The sequence below is a fragment of the Eschscholzia californica genome, unplaced genomic scaffold (genome assembly GCF_041429995.1).
Source record: "Eschscholzia californica isolate CP2 unplaced genomic scaffold, dmEscCali1.0.p SCAF_1, whole genome shotgun sequence".
Taxonomy (NCBI): Eukaryota; Viridiplantae; Streptophyta; class Magnoliopsida; order Ranunculales; family Papaveraceae; genus Eschscholzia; species Eschscholzia californica.
In genome coordinates, this window is record NW_028238198.1 from 37,090,501 (window position 1) to 37,106,541 (window position 16,041).

Genomic DNA, 16,041 nt, shown 5'->3' on the forward strand with positions numbered 1-16,041 from the left:
AAAATTACCTTTCTATCTTTATTTGTCACAAAACCACCTACCGACTCAAACAATATCTCTTAACAAAAAAAAAAAAAAAAAAAAAGACTCAAACAATATCTTTAATTATAATATCTAATCAAAAAAACTATTTTAGTTTTTTTTTTGGCAATTTTTTCTTTGTCCTTAGCAGGAGACTTTGAAAAGCAATGGGTAAACGCATCAAAATAAGAAAGCCACAAGGCCATAAAGCCAAAATTAAAAAGTGTCCAAGCTCCTCCACCACACATTGACATCAGTTTTTATTCTCCCCATCTCTCTTCCAATAGCCCTAATCGAACGAAGGATCAGAGAGAGAGAGAGAGAGAGAGAGAGAACACTTCAACGCCATCTTCTTCTTCTATTTTCTGCCTTAATCGAAGTTAAAGGTAATTTTTCTTTTCGTTTTCATCATCTTTCAATGCACCACCATAGTATATATTATCACTTGGGCCATAAACCTATATCAGAATTTTCCATTGGCTTAAACCCTTAAGAAACTAAACACTCTCTTAGTTTTGGATTTTGGGTGGGAAAGAAATTAAAAAAATAAGTATACTGATTATTCTTCACTTGAAAATTGAGAGACATGCTAAGCCGGGACTTTCAATTTCAAACTGTCAATATTAGTATTTTTTTTGTTCTTTAAGTATTTTTGTAATTTGCAACTGGTTACAAAAGGGTTGCTACTGGTTTGCAAATGGGTTGCGACGGTTTGTAAAAGGGTTGCCAAAAATATTGGACGTTTAACCAAACAAAATACAAATATTATACAAATATTAGGGTTTTTACAAAACAAAATACAAATGTTGGGTTTTAACTAATCAAGATCTAATTTGTCTTTTAACTTGAAAAAAACTTAAAATTGGGTCGAATTTTTGCTATTTTAACAGCAAAACTTTCTCACTGGGTTACGGACTTAATATAATGATCCTAGGGAGAACAATCATTTTGCATTTGCACCTAGTATGGCATTCTTTTGTTTATTTCCTAGTTGTAATTTTGAAATTGTATAAGACGTAATTGGAAGATTTATGGCGGAGTTAGTGAGCTTTCAATGCCAGAGCTCTTTAAACTTCCCAGTCGGTTAAATGTCAAATATATCTAACATTATGTTACAAAACTTACTTTTTCGGTTGAAGTGTTTTTTTTTACGTATTAGTAATTTGAAGTAGGTTGATGATGTGGTATCGATGTTTTCATCTTTTTTTGTTCTACCAGTGGAATGCTAATAAAGTAAGTTTGTGATTCACTTCATGATGATTATCAGTACATCTTGCAGCTGCATTCAGATGAATTTTCCTATTCTAATGACCTTTACATTTTCATTAGTTGATTATTAAGCAACATCCGATTTAACCCTCAAACAGTTTGAACTGCTTTATGAATCTAAAAATTGTATTCTAAATTGTTTCTCCAGGGAGCTTATTTTTATTGTTGATTCTTCATTCTAGATAGTGGAGCACCGGATATCTAGTTATCGTTGTCTGTTCTGTTACTTGAGCCATGTTTAAGGCCCCAAACCATCAGGTTGCAGGTCACCGGGCCCATGAAGGATTGTTAGGACCACTAATAGATGATTTGGGTAACTTTTACAAGCCTCTCCAAAATGATGAACGTGGAACCAAAGAAGAGGCTTTTTACACTTCTTTTACATCTGATGACAGAATCCCGACCAAAATCCGCAGATTCTTTCCAGCTTTCCATGGAACCAAGCTTCTTGAAGCATCAGATGGGTCTGGTCTTCATCCTCACCTTATTTTGGAAGACCTTGTCTCAAAGCGCCTTAATCCATCAGTGATGGATATCAAGATGGGATCTCGAACTTGGTACCCTGAGGCCTCGGATGAGTATATCAAGAAATGTCTCGAGAAAGATAAAGATTCGACAAGCGTGCTCTTGGGTTTCAGGATATCGGGGTTGCAGGCTTATGAAGAAACCTGATAAGAAGACTGTCCAAAAGTACACTCCGGAAGACGTAAAACTAGTTTTGAAAAAGTTCGTTTCTTCTAACCCATCAGTAGATGCAGAACCAGATTGCTCTTTTGCCAAAACCGTTTATGGTGGTCCGAATGGGATTCGAGCACAACTTTTGGAGCTGAAATTGTGGTTTGAGGATCAAACCATGTACCATTTCAACTCTTGTTCGATTCTTATGGTCCACGAGAAATCATCAGGTGGGGAAATCAAGCTAGTTGATTTTGCCCATGTCGTGGATGGTCAAGGTGTTATCGATCACAACTTTTTAGGAGGGCTTTGTTCTCTGATAAAGTTTGTCGCGGATGTACTTGCTTCGCCTGACAATGTGACTAGCTAAGCTAAGTTTTCTCGAGAACGAGAAGAGCTTATTTTTTTTTGTTGAACATAATAACTCAAAGCCGCAAGTTGGGGACCTTAGTTTATGTAAGATCTTTTCCTTGATGCATTGACGCATTGCATTTTATTGTATTGACTTGGTGTGTCTTATCGAGGATTCAATTGTTATATTGAAGAGGGTTGTTTCAGTTTGTTATAATAAGGTAGACTTCAACTTCAGGATATTATTGAGGAATAACTTGAACCTGATAAGTATGATTTGTATTTCCGTATTGTACCTGAGGTGTTTACGAAATGGGTAAGCTGCATCTATATTACTGTTGTTGTGTTTTGCTACTTCACGATGTAAGGTCTTGCAGTTTTATTAGGTACTACAGTCGCCCATCTCCTCACGTGAGAGAGTAGTTACCTACAAGTTGGTTGCAGGCTGTCGACTTCCCTACACAACCCTCTCATGTGAGAAAGTTGTAAGCGTATATAAAATCACCTTCTCTTCCTAAATTAATCGCAGTTTATTATTTCAATAAAAACAACAAAATATGATATGGTTTATTGTAGACTTCAACTTCATTAGAGTTGTTAAAACAATTGGTTCTTTTCATCCCTATTAGTTGTTATGGAACATCTCAAAGAGAAGATTGGAAGTTCAATTGTTGTAAGGAAAAATTGGGGACCGACTCCCTCGGCCAAAATCTCTTTGGTAAACAAAGATCAATGAAGTACTAATCCCAGAAGCCAACAACCCTTGGCTCAAGTTGTAAGAGGTAAGTCTTCCAACTTAAGGTCAAGGGTTCGAAGCACACACTTATCAATTCAAAAAAAAAAAAAAAAGTACTAATCCCAGAAACAAACTTAAGGTCAAGGGTTCGAAGCACACACTTATCAATTCAAAAAAAAAAAAAAAAAAGTACTAATCCCAGAAACACTTGGATGATGAATAGTCTATGAAAAGGATAGAAAACAAATAATGCTATATTGATTGAAACAATTCAATGACCCCAACCAACCTATATGAAGCTACCAATATACATCAACATGACAGTTTTTTTTTTTTTTTTTTGTTGAAAGATCAACATGACAGTTCACAGCAAGAAGTATGAGCAAACCTAAGGTTTAGGCAAAAGGGTCACTTACAAAAGAAGCATATGACTGCTTAGGAGTGTCTTCTAAGCAGTAACTTCAACAGTAACTTCTTTGGGCAATGTAGCCTGTGTCTCCTGTTTAGCAAAAAAAAAGAATCAGCCATAGAAATGATGAAATAAATCCTCTCCCTACCTGATGAAGAGTGATGACAACATCATCAACTTCATTGAAAAACTCAATTATTTCTAGAGATCCTTGCTAATGCTTACAACAAACTTTCTCATAATACAAAAAAAGTTGTTTTAAATTTATTATCAAATACCCTTATGTTTTGATTATCAATTAAGGATGTTGTAATAAATTAGATACGCAAATGATGTAATTAAAGCTTAATTGACATAAAATAAAGGCCGGCGCTTTGGGGAAAGCTAAATAGTTTCCGGGGTGTGAAATTTTAAAGGGAATATGCAAAATTTTGAAAAGTTTCCAGAGAAACATATTTTATGGGGAATATGGTTCAAAATAAAAAACTCTCCCCCTCACCTCACCTCATCTTCTCTCTCTCTTCTCCGATAGGTTGCCGGCCGGAAAATTTTCCGGCCGGCGACCATGAACAAAAAAAAAAAAAAAAAATTTTTTTACTCACTCTCTCTCTCTCTCTAGAAACTCCGGCGAAGGGGTTTCCCTTCGCCGGAGTTCCGGTCTGTTGAAGAACAGACCGGAACTGGTCTGTTCTTCAACAGACCGGATCTGGCCTGTTGAAGAACAGACCAGATCGGTCTGTTCTTCAACAGACCGGAACTCCGGCGAAGGGAAACCCCTTCGCCGGAGTTTCTAGAGAGAGAGAGTGAGTAAAAAAATTTTTTTTTTTTTTTTGTTCATGGTCGCCGGCCGGAAAATTTTCCGGCCGGCGACCTAATCGGAGAAGAGAGAAGATGAGGTGGAGAGAGAAGATGAGGTGGAGAGAGAAGATGAGGTGGAGGGAGAGAAGTGAGGTGGAGAAAGAGAGAGCTGAGGTGGAGAAGCTATTTTGCTTTCCCCCTAAATAAAATTGTCAAACAAAATTGACCACTTTTTGACCAAGTCTTCACACCCCGGAAACTATTTAGCTTTCCCCAAAGCGCTGGCCGGGTTAATTAATTCTATTTTGTCCATTTTTTTATTTAGGTGTCGTTTGGCCACTAAAATAAGTTACTTTTTTGCTAATTTTAAGTAGAAAAGTAAAAAAAAAAAAAAAAAAGGTTAGTTTTGTAACGTGAAAATTTCAATTTCACTTAAGTTAAAATTTTACTTTCTTTTGAAGTTCATATTTTTAACTTTTGACTTTAAAATTAAGCAACTTTTCTTCAACATAGACACTAATTTTACTTTACCAAAAAAATTTCTTTGTATGTTTTTGCTCCACCACCACACCTCAAACCTCCTCCACCACCACAACTATATCTCAAGCACCACCACCACCATTTGTATCTCAACCACCACCACCACCACCACTATCCCATACTTCCACTGTACCACCACCACCATTGTAGTACCTCCACCAACACCATACATCCACCACCACCATCCCATACCTCAACCACCACTGCCATCATACCTCCACCACCATATCCCTACTACCGTACCTCTACCATCACCACCACCACCACACATCAATCACATACAACCACCACCTCTTGCATCACTATACCTCAAAGGCTCTGCCATCACCTCTTTCAAAAGAGTAATCATGAAAAATATAAATAAATTTAATTGAAATCAAGTATTTTCGTGGAAAAGGAAAATCAAAAAGTAAATTGCGTTACCAAACTAACTTTTTGACTTTTTTTACTTATAAGTAACATTTTTGCCAAACACACTTACGATAATTTTTTATTCTTTTGAAGCAAAAGTACTTGTACTTTTGGTTGCCAAACGACACCTTAATCCATCTGTCAACTTTAACAGGTGTATTGAAACTTATTAAAGTCAAGTCCCTTTTTCCCCTTTCAACAAAAAAAAAAAGTCCCTTTTTCCCCTTTTTATCCCTCTCATGAAAACCTTTGTCATCTTATCATTGTCACTTTTATTTTGTGGGTGGACATTAGTAAGAAATCGATCGGTCATCTGTCGGCGATCACCATTTTACTTTTTCATCTTCTTATTTCTCTCTTCTTCTCTCTCATGGTTTCTCTCTCTTCTGGTTCATACAAGTGTATTGAAACTTATTAAAGTCAAGTTCCTATCAGATATATGGGCGAATTAAAACTTATCAGTTTTAATTGGGTAATATTCCATCAGATATGTTAAATCCCATTGATATGCAATGAGGACCTAAAACCGGTACAAACCGTTCCAATTCGGGTTCTTGGGATACGGTTTCGGTTCGGGTTTCTGATATAATCTTGGTCGCTGATACGGGGGCTCCCCGCACACAAGACTAAAATACCTCTTGTCCTATTATCCAAGTAATGTAGTGTACCACGAAGTGGACGGGTAGGGTCCTGTATCATCTTTCCCACAATCTTTGCAGGTAACCGGGTACTCCGAGTGCCGAACTTGTGGAACCCAGGAGGAGGAGAGTATGTGATCCGAATTGCTTCCCTGAGTGTTGTACTTGAAAGTTGAAACTGAACACAAACAAGAAGAAGAAGAAGGATGGTTACTACTACTACATCACCAACATATACTACCAATTCCTTTCTACCCTTCACCTCTCAAACCAATTATTTAAGATTCAACCCACAATTCATCACTCTCACTTCATCATCTCTTGTAAGTACCACCAATATCTCCACTCACTCTTCCACACCATTACCAAAAACCCTAATTTCTCTCTCTCTCTCTCTCTCTCTCTCTCTCTCTCTCTCTCTCTCTCTTTTTCACAGGTTCCACCCTCTTCACGCCGTAAAAACACTCTTCAACTTGTTTGTTATTCTCAATCAGCAATTTCCAGAAGAGCCCAAGAAGGTCCATTTTTTTTCCTCTCTCTCAATCTATCTCTCTCTCTAGATTTTGTTTTGAATCCATGGTTTTCTCAAATTTTCAGCAAGTACATTTGATCCGGAGTTGCGTTCAGTGCTAGAACTTGCTACGGATTCTGAGTTATATGAGCTTGAAAGGATTCTTTTTGGTCCTAGGTCTTGTTAATTTGGCTCTAATTTAATTATGCTTTATTCATTTTAGTGTATTGGTATCTTAGATGAAGTAATACTAAAGTTGTTTAAAATAATGTGCAGCTACTTCAGTCCATTACTAAAATCAATAACCAGTAGAAATGAGGTTGATTATATCATGATTGGGGAGGATTTTGAGGAGAGAGAGGATTTTATCGAGCTTCTCGAATCCCGATTCTTGTATCTCGCTGCAGATGCTCGATCCACATTAAGGTTTTTAGTACTTGTTACAGCTGTTTTGTTTAAAATTCACACTTGATTGAAATATGTGGTCGAGTTTGTATCGATTAGTATACCAAATCTTTAATTCTACATGTATATGGCATTCGGGAGTTTCGCTAACCTTCTCTTTATGTTATATATTTTTTTTGTAGAGGTTGGAGGCCGTCCTACAGAGATATTTTGCTCAGTGTCAGAAGAAAGTTAAGTGTTCCTTGTTCAAGCAAACTGTCGACCGAGGACCTTGAGGTGGAGATTTTTCTTCATTTGTTACAGGAATACTCAAGGTACTATCTTACCTAAAAGTAGAAAACTGGATAGGTTACATGGAGGTTTGATTCGTTTAGCGTGTATAATGATTTGTAAGATAATGGTGTATTATGTACTTTATATACTAGTAGCATGTAGATATTCGAAGAAGTGATTGAAAAGGTAAATTTACATGGGTTTTTCTGCACTAGAATTGAAGTTTCTATACTTAGAAATATAGTCAAAACCTTGGTGCATTTTTAATTCCTTTTGATTGTAGAAATTGTAGAATGATGATGAGCTAAGGCTGTTACATTTTACTCAAATAAATTAAACACATTAATACCCTCAGATCACGTAAACTTCTACCCATTCTTCGTACCTGGTTGTATTTTGAATGTTTGATAAGTGCAAAATTTCAGCACTTCCAATCTCAATCTCATTTTCCTACGCCAGCATGAATGTCCAATATGTATTGTTGCTTAGTACCAAGAAGACGACCAAGGTAGACTAATTTGACGGAGGGAAGGAGAATTTCTTACTTTTGAATATTACTGCCTTATGAATTCTCGATAAAGAAGAAATTATTGTGTAACTAAGCAGAGCTTCTCTTTTTGTGTTGCTCCTGAATGCTTCTTACCTTGTCTATATTATTACTTATGCCTGTCAGAAAGGGCATTTGAGTGTAAAAGCCCAAGAAATGTACGACAGTAATGACAATATCGCTATCTTTTATAAAGAAAACCCTGCTTAAGTTATTCTCAACTGAACATTTGTCGGTTTTTACCGTCGAGCTCGGATTTTTTTTCTTCTGAATTTGAACCTATGTTTTCAAGTGTCATGGAAGAAAGGATTTTTCATCTCTTCCTTTTGTTTAAAGTGCTTAGGTACGTTCTACTATTTGGGTTGAATCCTTTGTTTTGGATGTTCTACTATTTGGGTTCCTTATGATATTTGACCGTTGCCATTTTTAGAAGGTAAACATAGTTAAACCTATGTAGCTTATCATAAGAAGCACAAAATAATACCACTCTTCAATCTTTAGACACTATCCTAAACACGATGCCACTCTTTCAGTCTTTGCCTTTGTTTTGTTAGGTTCTCTTTCTATTATTTGTGATCCACAGGTTCTCGTATATGTTTACTGTGCTTATGGTAACCACTAATCAGTTGCCAGTTTATTTGAGGGTTTATTCTGATTTCTTCATTTCTTAATCAGATTAAATTTTGTCAATTTGTCGAGAAAATTCTGTCTTCTTCCTAGTTAACCAATGATCAAATTTTTAACTGCTCAAATAATTTTTTTTAAGTTTTCTGCCTATCCTTTTTCAAGTTCAAGGCTAAGTTTCTCATGTGCTAACTATGCACAAATGAAGACAATGATGGGATGTGGTTTTGCTAATATGATTTGAGTGTGCTGTTAGTTAGTGGAGAATCCTTTCTGATGACTTTTTTCTCATCCGTCCATGGTCATCATTAGTTGAGACTGTTTCTACTTAGCGGTCCAGGATATTTAGTTGATATAATGCATCCAAACTTATGAAGATCTAATGTAATATTTACAACTATTAGCAGAGCTCATGTTTTAATGTGACAAACCTTCTAAATTCTATTGACCTGTTTGTAGTGGAGAGATAGACGACAGTTACTCATGGAAAAGCTCTAAATCTGCTGCCACTCGTGGAACCTTAGAACTTGGACTTAGTCAGTGGAAGGTGCAGGCACTTGCTGCTTTGCAAATTGGGGCAGTGGAGCTCAAGTCAATGATAATGAAGGTTTCTGTTATTGTTACCTCTACTATCACTATGATATTATTTATACGTCTTTGTTTCTCTGTTGAACTTTATTCCATATCTTCTCTTGTAGGGTGGTGGTATGTTCACTTTGGGGAAGATTTATGAACTGGTATGAGCGCGACCTACATGTTTCTGAGGCTTTCTATTTTTATTCTTTTGTGGTTTGTGAATTGCCTGCCTTTATGGTAGATAGCAAGGAGATTATCTGGAAAGATGCTATTTGAAGCTGCCAACTATCAGATCAAGCGTGAAATTGTAAAAGAGGTATCAAATGACGTTGAGTTTATGGGTAACTGGTACTGGAAATTATAAAAAATGTCCACGAGGGATGTTTTCCAAGGTTCCTAGTTTTTCGCCTGTTTATTCTTGTCTCCAATGTCCGATCATATTTGGACCATTTCCTTTAAATGCTGAATGTGGAAACTACCTTATCTCATAGTTTTACAAGGAGAGATCATGGTTTCTTTTATAGAAGTGCTAGCACTTCTAACCAGAACGAACTATTTCCACATAGCATAATCTGCTGGATGTCACGAGCATGGTTGTTTCAAGATTAAACAGAGTTGAAACTTCTATGTTGGGTGATTGGGTCTTTTTAGTTGACATGGCGACTCTAAAACATAAAGATTATTTGGCAACAAGACTTACAAATGTAGGGTTGTCAAAGTGGGTCGCTGTGATAACAGATAGCAGTTACGACTTAAGCGGTCGCCAACCATCTATTCTTATAAACTATAATCTATAATTAGGCTAATATGCATAAGTTTTTGTATTTCAGGGTGGAAAATTGGCAGCTTTAAACCTGGAGTCAACGGCTGCCTTGCTTGCGGCGAGAAAGGTGTCTTAGTAATAAAATAATGCTACCAGTTTCAATATCTGCAGTTAATTCATGCATGCCCACTTAAGATACATCACCAGCGATCAACAACCTTTACACATAAATGGTTACGATAGGATAGATGGAGAGCCATAGTAAGGCACATGTTTCAGCACAGCCTCATGTTTTGGCAAACCTTGGGCTATAGCTCAAATGCTCTCTAAAAGCACATTTTATTTCGTATTTAGAGGACTTCAGACAATCCGATACTATTGGAACTCTACGAGGATCTGAAAAGTCATACTCACCGAGTATATATGTAAGAACCAATAATACATTACCAAAAAGTCAACAACCTTCGGTTGGAGTGGTTATCAAGTTGGTTTCCACCCTCCTAGGTCAAGGGTTAGAGACACGGAGTCATGCCCCTTAAAGTATGTTGACCTTTTAAACAAAATACATAACCAAAAAAAGAAGTCTCTATGTATGATAATGATTTAAATGGTTTGTCATTGGGTTGACTCCGTTTTTTGCGCCTATAACAGATTCACATCGAGGTCGGGCTCCAAACCTCTTTCTAAAAGGTTTGCCTTGGGTTTCTTTTCGGTACGATGCTTGAAATTGGCGGGCACTTACCAAGCCCATATGACTTACCATACCTCTGAATTTACTCCCTTCCAAAAGGCGCCTAGATCCCGCGTAAGCCTCGTTTGCCCGTTGCCACTAATAGTTCGTGTCCCGGTGTTGCTCCGTTGCCAATAGGTTCGACTTGGGTAGTAAGATTCGATTGTGAGATTCAGAAATACGGAAGTAAGGGACCGGAAATCTTGGGTTGTTTTAACACTTTAAGTACTTGCTCCTAGGATACAAGGAAAGATCTCTCCTCTAATTATCGGCACCTTGAACTGTATTATCGAAACTGTGCTCTGAAGATTGATTTAAAGTATACCAGTCAGATGTATCAGAAAAGGTTGTGATCTTCCCCTGAAAAGTCTCACGACCATAAAGAGAAGAAAACGAAGATTGCATGTTGATAACAGAGAAGTCTCTAAGTATGATAATGATGTAAATGGTTTTGAATTAGACATGTCGATAACCAATATATTTAAAGTTTAAAGCACTAGAAATAAGTAGAAATTAATAATCTTACTTGCACTTTGCGTCATCATAAGTTGGATCACCTTTTATAAAGGTATACAGGTATTCACAATGATGAGTAGCTCTGTATTTTACTTCAATATGCAGGACCTGTATAAAAGTTCACTAGTTTTCAGAAGTTTTTGGATAACAAAGTACCCACCAGTAGTATTATATCAAGAATATTCCTCACATGTTGAACAAACAACTGAGACTGAAACTTGCATGGGTTCATGTTTACATGATTACTCTGAAGTCTGAAATTTGAGATAACCAAAGATGTGATTGGTGAATTGTTTATTTACTCTGTTATGTGACTTGCTTAGTACTTTATAGGGTCTTCATTTTCTTCATAGCCGTCCAGAAAAATACAAGCTACTATTGCTTCAAAACATGTATGCTTTCCAAAATTATGATATTGCGTTATAATACAATTACCTGAATATTATGGTGAATCCTGACCAAAAAGATGAGAATATTATGATGAAATGTTATTATGATAGCGAGATTTAAAAGTCGATTGCAGTCTGAAAGTTGGGCCATTTTATGTTTATTAGTTGTCAACACTGACATGATTTTCATTGTTATCTGGACAGGGTTTAACTGGAGCTGCATCGAGATATTTGGGGCTCAGAAGTATGATGATGTTACTCGGCCCAATGTATTGCCCCATTCTCTCCACTACTATATTTGCGATGCTTACTATTCATTTACAGTAAAACATTGGTAAATTAATACTCGATAAAATTATAACCTTGCTAAGTTATACTTTTCTTTTCCGGTCCCGACTCAGGACCAACGTGCTAAAGTAATAGTTCACTAAAATTATAAGATAATAATATTTTTTTCAGTGTCCTGTAGGTCCCATCGAATATATATTTAATAATGCTTACATACATGTATTTCTGACTTCTCTAAGAACCCATTGATACAAAGCCGTCTCAATATCAGGGAACACAACACTTTTTTGTCTTCAACATCAGATTTTTCAAATCAATTGAGAGAAACTCCATAGACCTCTTATTCGTATTAGATATAGTAGCTTGACTAACTTGCAAATCAAACTTCTCTGAAATCCATTATTGTAATTTTGTTTAAAGTTTACATTACATACCTAAAACTTTTCACTTATGTACTATAATATCTTTAGTTTTTAACAAAATACAATTAAAACTTAAAAATAAAACAATGTTAGTTATATAGATATCCTATTAGATAAACCTGGACCATCTAAGTCTTTGTTTAAATCAAATCTGAACCACTAGTTAAGAAAGATAAAAAACCAAGGTATTATATTATTTGTATACAATATATAACATGAATTAATGTAAATGTCTAATTGTGTGTATATTGATATTGTATTTGTCTTACATCATACTGGCTGGTCAGAAAAGTTGATTGTCATGGACAACCTTATAACTAAGTAACTAAAAGGATTAGGAAGGGTCAACAGTTGGTAGCCCAAGTGGTTCCAAGGTTTTGACATAAACTCCAGAAAGCCCTGGAGGTCCCAGGTTCGAATCCCAGAGAAGGTGGAATCTTTGGTTATTTGAATTAGAATTATGAGGGTATAAATAATGTTGTTGGGCTTCAGGCCATTGTCTTGTTGGGCTATAGGCTCAGTCTTGTTAGTGTTTGAGTGGGCGGTTATCGAGCTTATCACATCTATGATATATCAAATGTCAAATATCACGATGTACGTAGATCGTAGTCGTCTTCCAAAAAAAAGGATTAGGAAGGAAATTGTTCAGATGGTTTGCTTGTTAAGTGATTGATGGGTGTTAATAATCTTCCTCATGAATTTGAGTTCAAATGTGTTTGTACTTGGCCATGTTTCCATCAGTTGACAACCCAAGCAGTTGTAGAATGACAACGCTTTTTCAAGGTTGTGGTGACTACTGACTAGGTGCTTGTACTTGAGGAAGCGTTCCTCCAAAGATAATTCTCTAGTCAGTAGTGAGTAGCGAAGTATGTAAAAAAGATATTTAAATGATTGATCTGTTCCATTTGTTTTATCATGGGTAAACTTTAAAAAAAAGGGTAATCTTGAAACTAGAACCACGGAATAGGTGATTAAGAGGATGGAAATATAATGTGATTTACTCCCTAGCGCAAAGTAGTTCATTTCTTCAAAAACGAAGCATATTTTATTATTGAAAATATGAACTATTGTCTCCAATAAGTTACCTAAGTGTATGTAAATGACTTGGTTTTGCTTCCACTCTGATTTCAGTCAATTCAGTGAGTCAGAGAAGTGTATGTGTGGAATGATTTGCCTCGTTACTTGTCTTAATGTAGGCTGTGGGGAACATTTCTGGCAGACGTTGTCATTCAAATGCTTGGAACAGATTACGCCCGAATTTTGCGAGCAATTTATGCATTTGCTCAGGTACTACTGTTAACTGCTTGAATGCACTTCTATACTTCGATCGGGAATAACTAAGTAACCAACTTCTATACAGATCCGCGTCACTCGCACATATAAGTAGGCACCCGACAAGAAAAAAAAAGTTTGAATCATGGAATGGTTGACGCAGTACTGTCCTGAACGAGGCATTGGAAGGCGGCAGCATTGCAAAGGTAATATTCTTTAATATGTGTTTCTGTTGCATGTCTAGTGCATGATTGCGTCAATGACAATGGTATATGAGATGCAACTATTTATACCTCGGCCTCCATAAGGTGATAACGAAATATAAATGATAGAACAAGGAAGACTAGAAATTGATTAAATTGAGTTTGTTATAATGAGTAAGCTCTTGAAGGGGAAGTATAAGAATTAACTTTGTTGCACACAAACAGGAAAATCACTGCTGGAAATTCTTATGTCTATTTCTACGTAACACCCTTCTCTCATATAGCCTAAATGCTATAAAAGATCAAATATGTTATAAAATCCATTTAGAGAGCCTCATTGTAATGTCAGGAGCCCGAAACGTAGGCAGCATAGACGTCCCCCATCTCGTGGGCACGACTGATTTAGCATTCTTGTCTGTATGGAACTGTTTGGCATTCTCGGGTCTTGATGTTTGTGTTACATAGCGACATAGGTTGTGTTAGATAGCGAGATAGTGTACAACATTATTTAGATGTTTTTCTCCTGATTTCAAATGTGGAGTCTTTCTATCCTCTTAAATATCAAAGTGAGTCTGAAGTATACAGTTTGAAGACTAATAGATTTGGGTTTTGAAATCTGTTTACGATAAAATAGAAGAAGCCTAAGATTCCTATTGACCCTACTGAAACTATTTTTGTGTTCAGGCTATGGTTGCCTGTGGAGGCTGATGCTCGAATGACAACATGAGCTCTACGGGGATGAATTTGTACTATGTTCTTTGATATTTTAAGACAACAAGTTTGTAATAGAGTACAAAGGAGTTGTAACTTGTAGTCAGGAGAAATGTAAAGAAAGTTTATCAAAAATAGTAAGTCCAAGGAGTAAGCTAGTTATCAATTATTGAGGGGTTAAATTCAATTATCAATTAGTATTGAGGAGGTTAGGTTAAAAAGCCCTAAAGTGAAGCTCTTGAAGCCTCTGCCTAATCTTAATCTATATATTAGCCAAAGGGAAATGATGAATAATGAAATTTTGACTAGTCCCATCTTGTAATCTTGCACTATCTGCTCCAAGAGAGTAGTTATGTGTATACAGCCGGAAATCTAGGGGTTGAGAGACTGAAGATTGGAGGTCCAAATGCCCTCTACAATTCCTAAAGTTGTGATTTTGATCGGTAGACACCAGCATTATAGTTGAGAAAGTTGCAAAAGAAAGAAAGATAAACTTGTGAAGTGTGGGGACATTGGGGTGGTGCAGCCAAGGATGGTCATATGAATAAGCTAACTTCTAGAAAGAGAAAGTAACAAAGTACAAGAAGATTAGTAATGTTTATCACAGTTGGAGTATATTGCAGCTCGTTAAACGGCTGGAGCTAAGACTCTGTGGGATGAAATAGATCAGAAGGTCGAGAAAGAAAGTGTAGCACTCTCTTGAGGAGTTCAAGTAGATAAGGTAGCGTTGGAAGAGTGGAGATAGATTTGCTTTGTCTTCGATGATTTGGGAAATAGAGCTACCCTCTATTTAGTGGTTAGGGGTATTCCATTCCAATGTGTGGAGTAGGTCGTGTTACAATGTTACGTTGTACATAGTGGTGGGCATTGGCCATGTAGGCCCAGAAATAGACTGCTACAACCCGTTTATAAGGCAACACGACAGGGAACAAGTGTTGTGCCGTGTTGACACGTCGCGGGTTTTTGAGGTTTGAACCCCTTCGTCTGGGTAAAGGGTCTTAGTAGTCCTTTCTCAAAGTTCTTCTGATGAGAGAAAACCGCCGAGAGAAAAAGAAAAGACCTTAACCGCGGTGACACCAGTGGTGTGCAAGGTTGTCTCCTAGTGCGGAAATTGATAGTGCTAGAAAATGGGGAAAGGGTCCAAATGAAACTTGACTTGGTTTTCGCCAATTGACCACGGTAAGAGCATTGTGCCCTTGAACAACAAAAACCTTGTATAGGGTTAGAAATTTAGAATGTTAATGCATTCACCATTTTTGTTATGTACACTCACGTCTAAAGTAAAAAAAATTTAAGTCAATGGAGATGTGAGTGTGGCGGGTAGAAATAGTAAGCGCATATAACATTTCTCGAAAATGTCTCTTTGGTAGTGTATTTCTTAATTTTTTTAATGGACCTAAGACCAACGTAGGGGTTTCAACAAAAAAAAAGACCAACCTAGGGCAATGGCCCACTAGAGTTATTGGATTCTATCATGGCTAACTCTAGCCTTCTTTTCAGTAAAACTCTAATCTTAGGTTGAGATTTTTCTTTATTATTCTTTTCTTCTTTTGTGTGTTCAATTTTCCATTTGAATTACTAGAATTATATGTAGTCATCGCCCATAATATTAAGAAGCAGCTGCATGCTTGGTCTTAAAATAAATTATCAATAACACAAAGTTAAAAAGAAAACGATTAAAAGATATAAAATTGACTTAATGCGGCTTTATATGATATCTCAACATAGTATATCAGTAATAATATTTTATTTTCTTGAATACTGCTAATCCGTAGACGGTCGGAAACCTATTTGATTTAATAATATCTTATAAATTCAAAATTCTTCTTTCAAATTTAGGGTTTATATTTCAAACTTTAGGGTATTATACATGAGAGCTTTAGTGAACATGTGATACATAAGAAAATGGATAGAGATACTTGAGTGTAGATCTTGCACAATAAGGAGAGACCTATTTGAATAT

General features: G+C 36.4%; 1 protein-coding gene, 1 long non-coding RNA gene and 1 pseudogene across 4 annotated transcripts; 2 read left to right on the forward strand and 1 right to left on the reverse strand.

Annotated features, from left to right (window-relative positions):
- Positions 1-296: 296 nt before the first annotated feature.
- LOC147566513 (inositol polyphosphate multikinase beta pseudogene) lies at positions 297-2,583 on the forward strand (annotated as a pseudogene). The gene is made up of 2 exons (XR_015230485.1): positions 297-407; positions 1,439-2,583. The product of XR_015230485.1 is annotated as an inositol polyphosphate multikinase beta pseudogene (transcript).
- On the reverse strand, positions 1,471-3,338 carry LOC147566514 (uncharacterized). Its single transcript, XR_015230486.1, has 2 exons — positions 3,246-3,338; positions 1,471-3,056 (listed from the first exon to the last, which is right to left on the reverse strand). It is a non-coding gene; the product is annotated as an uncharacterized LOC147566514 (long non-coding RNA).
- Positions 3,339-5,717: 2,379 nt separating this feature from the next.
- Positions 5,718-14,244, forward strand: LOC147566515 (uncharacterized). 2 transcript variants are annotated; one of them, XM_086653015.1, is made up of 14 exons: positions 5,830-6,171; positions 6,285-6,366; positions 6,446-6,536; positions 6,636-6,785; positions 6,947-7,078; positions 8,668-8,815; positions 8,907-8,945; positions 9,026-9,100; positions 9,615-9,674; positions 10,199-10,237; positions 11,387-11,451; positions 13,089-13,179; positions 13,253-13,370; positions 14,052-14,244. In XM_086653015.1, the coding sequence occupies exons 1-10, from the start codon at positions 6,055-6,057 to the stop codon at positions 10,232-10,234; spliced, it is 930 nt and encodes a 309-aa protein (XP_086509141.1). In that variant the 5' UTR covers positions 5,830-6,054; the 3' UTR covers positions 10,235-10,237; positions 11,387-11,451; positions 13,089-13,179; positions 13,253-13,370; positions 14,052-14,244. The 2 variants fall into 2 exon arrangements, with proteins under 2 accessions (XP_086509140.1, XP_086509141.1); XM_086653014.1 differs by lacking the exon at positions 10,199-10,237 and having other exon boundaries at positions 5,718-6,171.
- Positions 14,245-16,041: the final 1,797 nt, after the last annotated feature.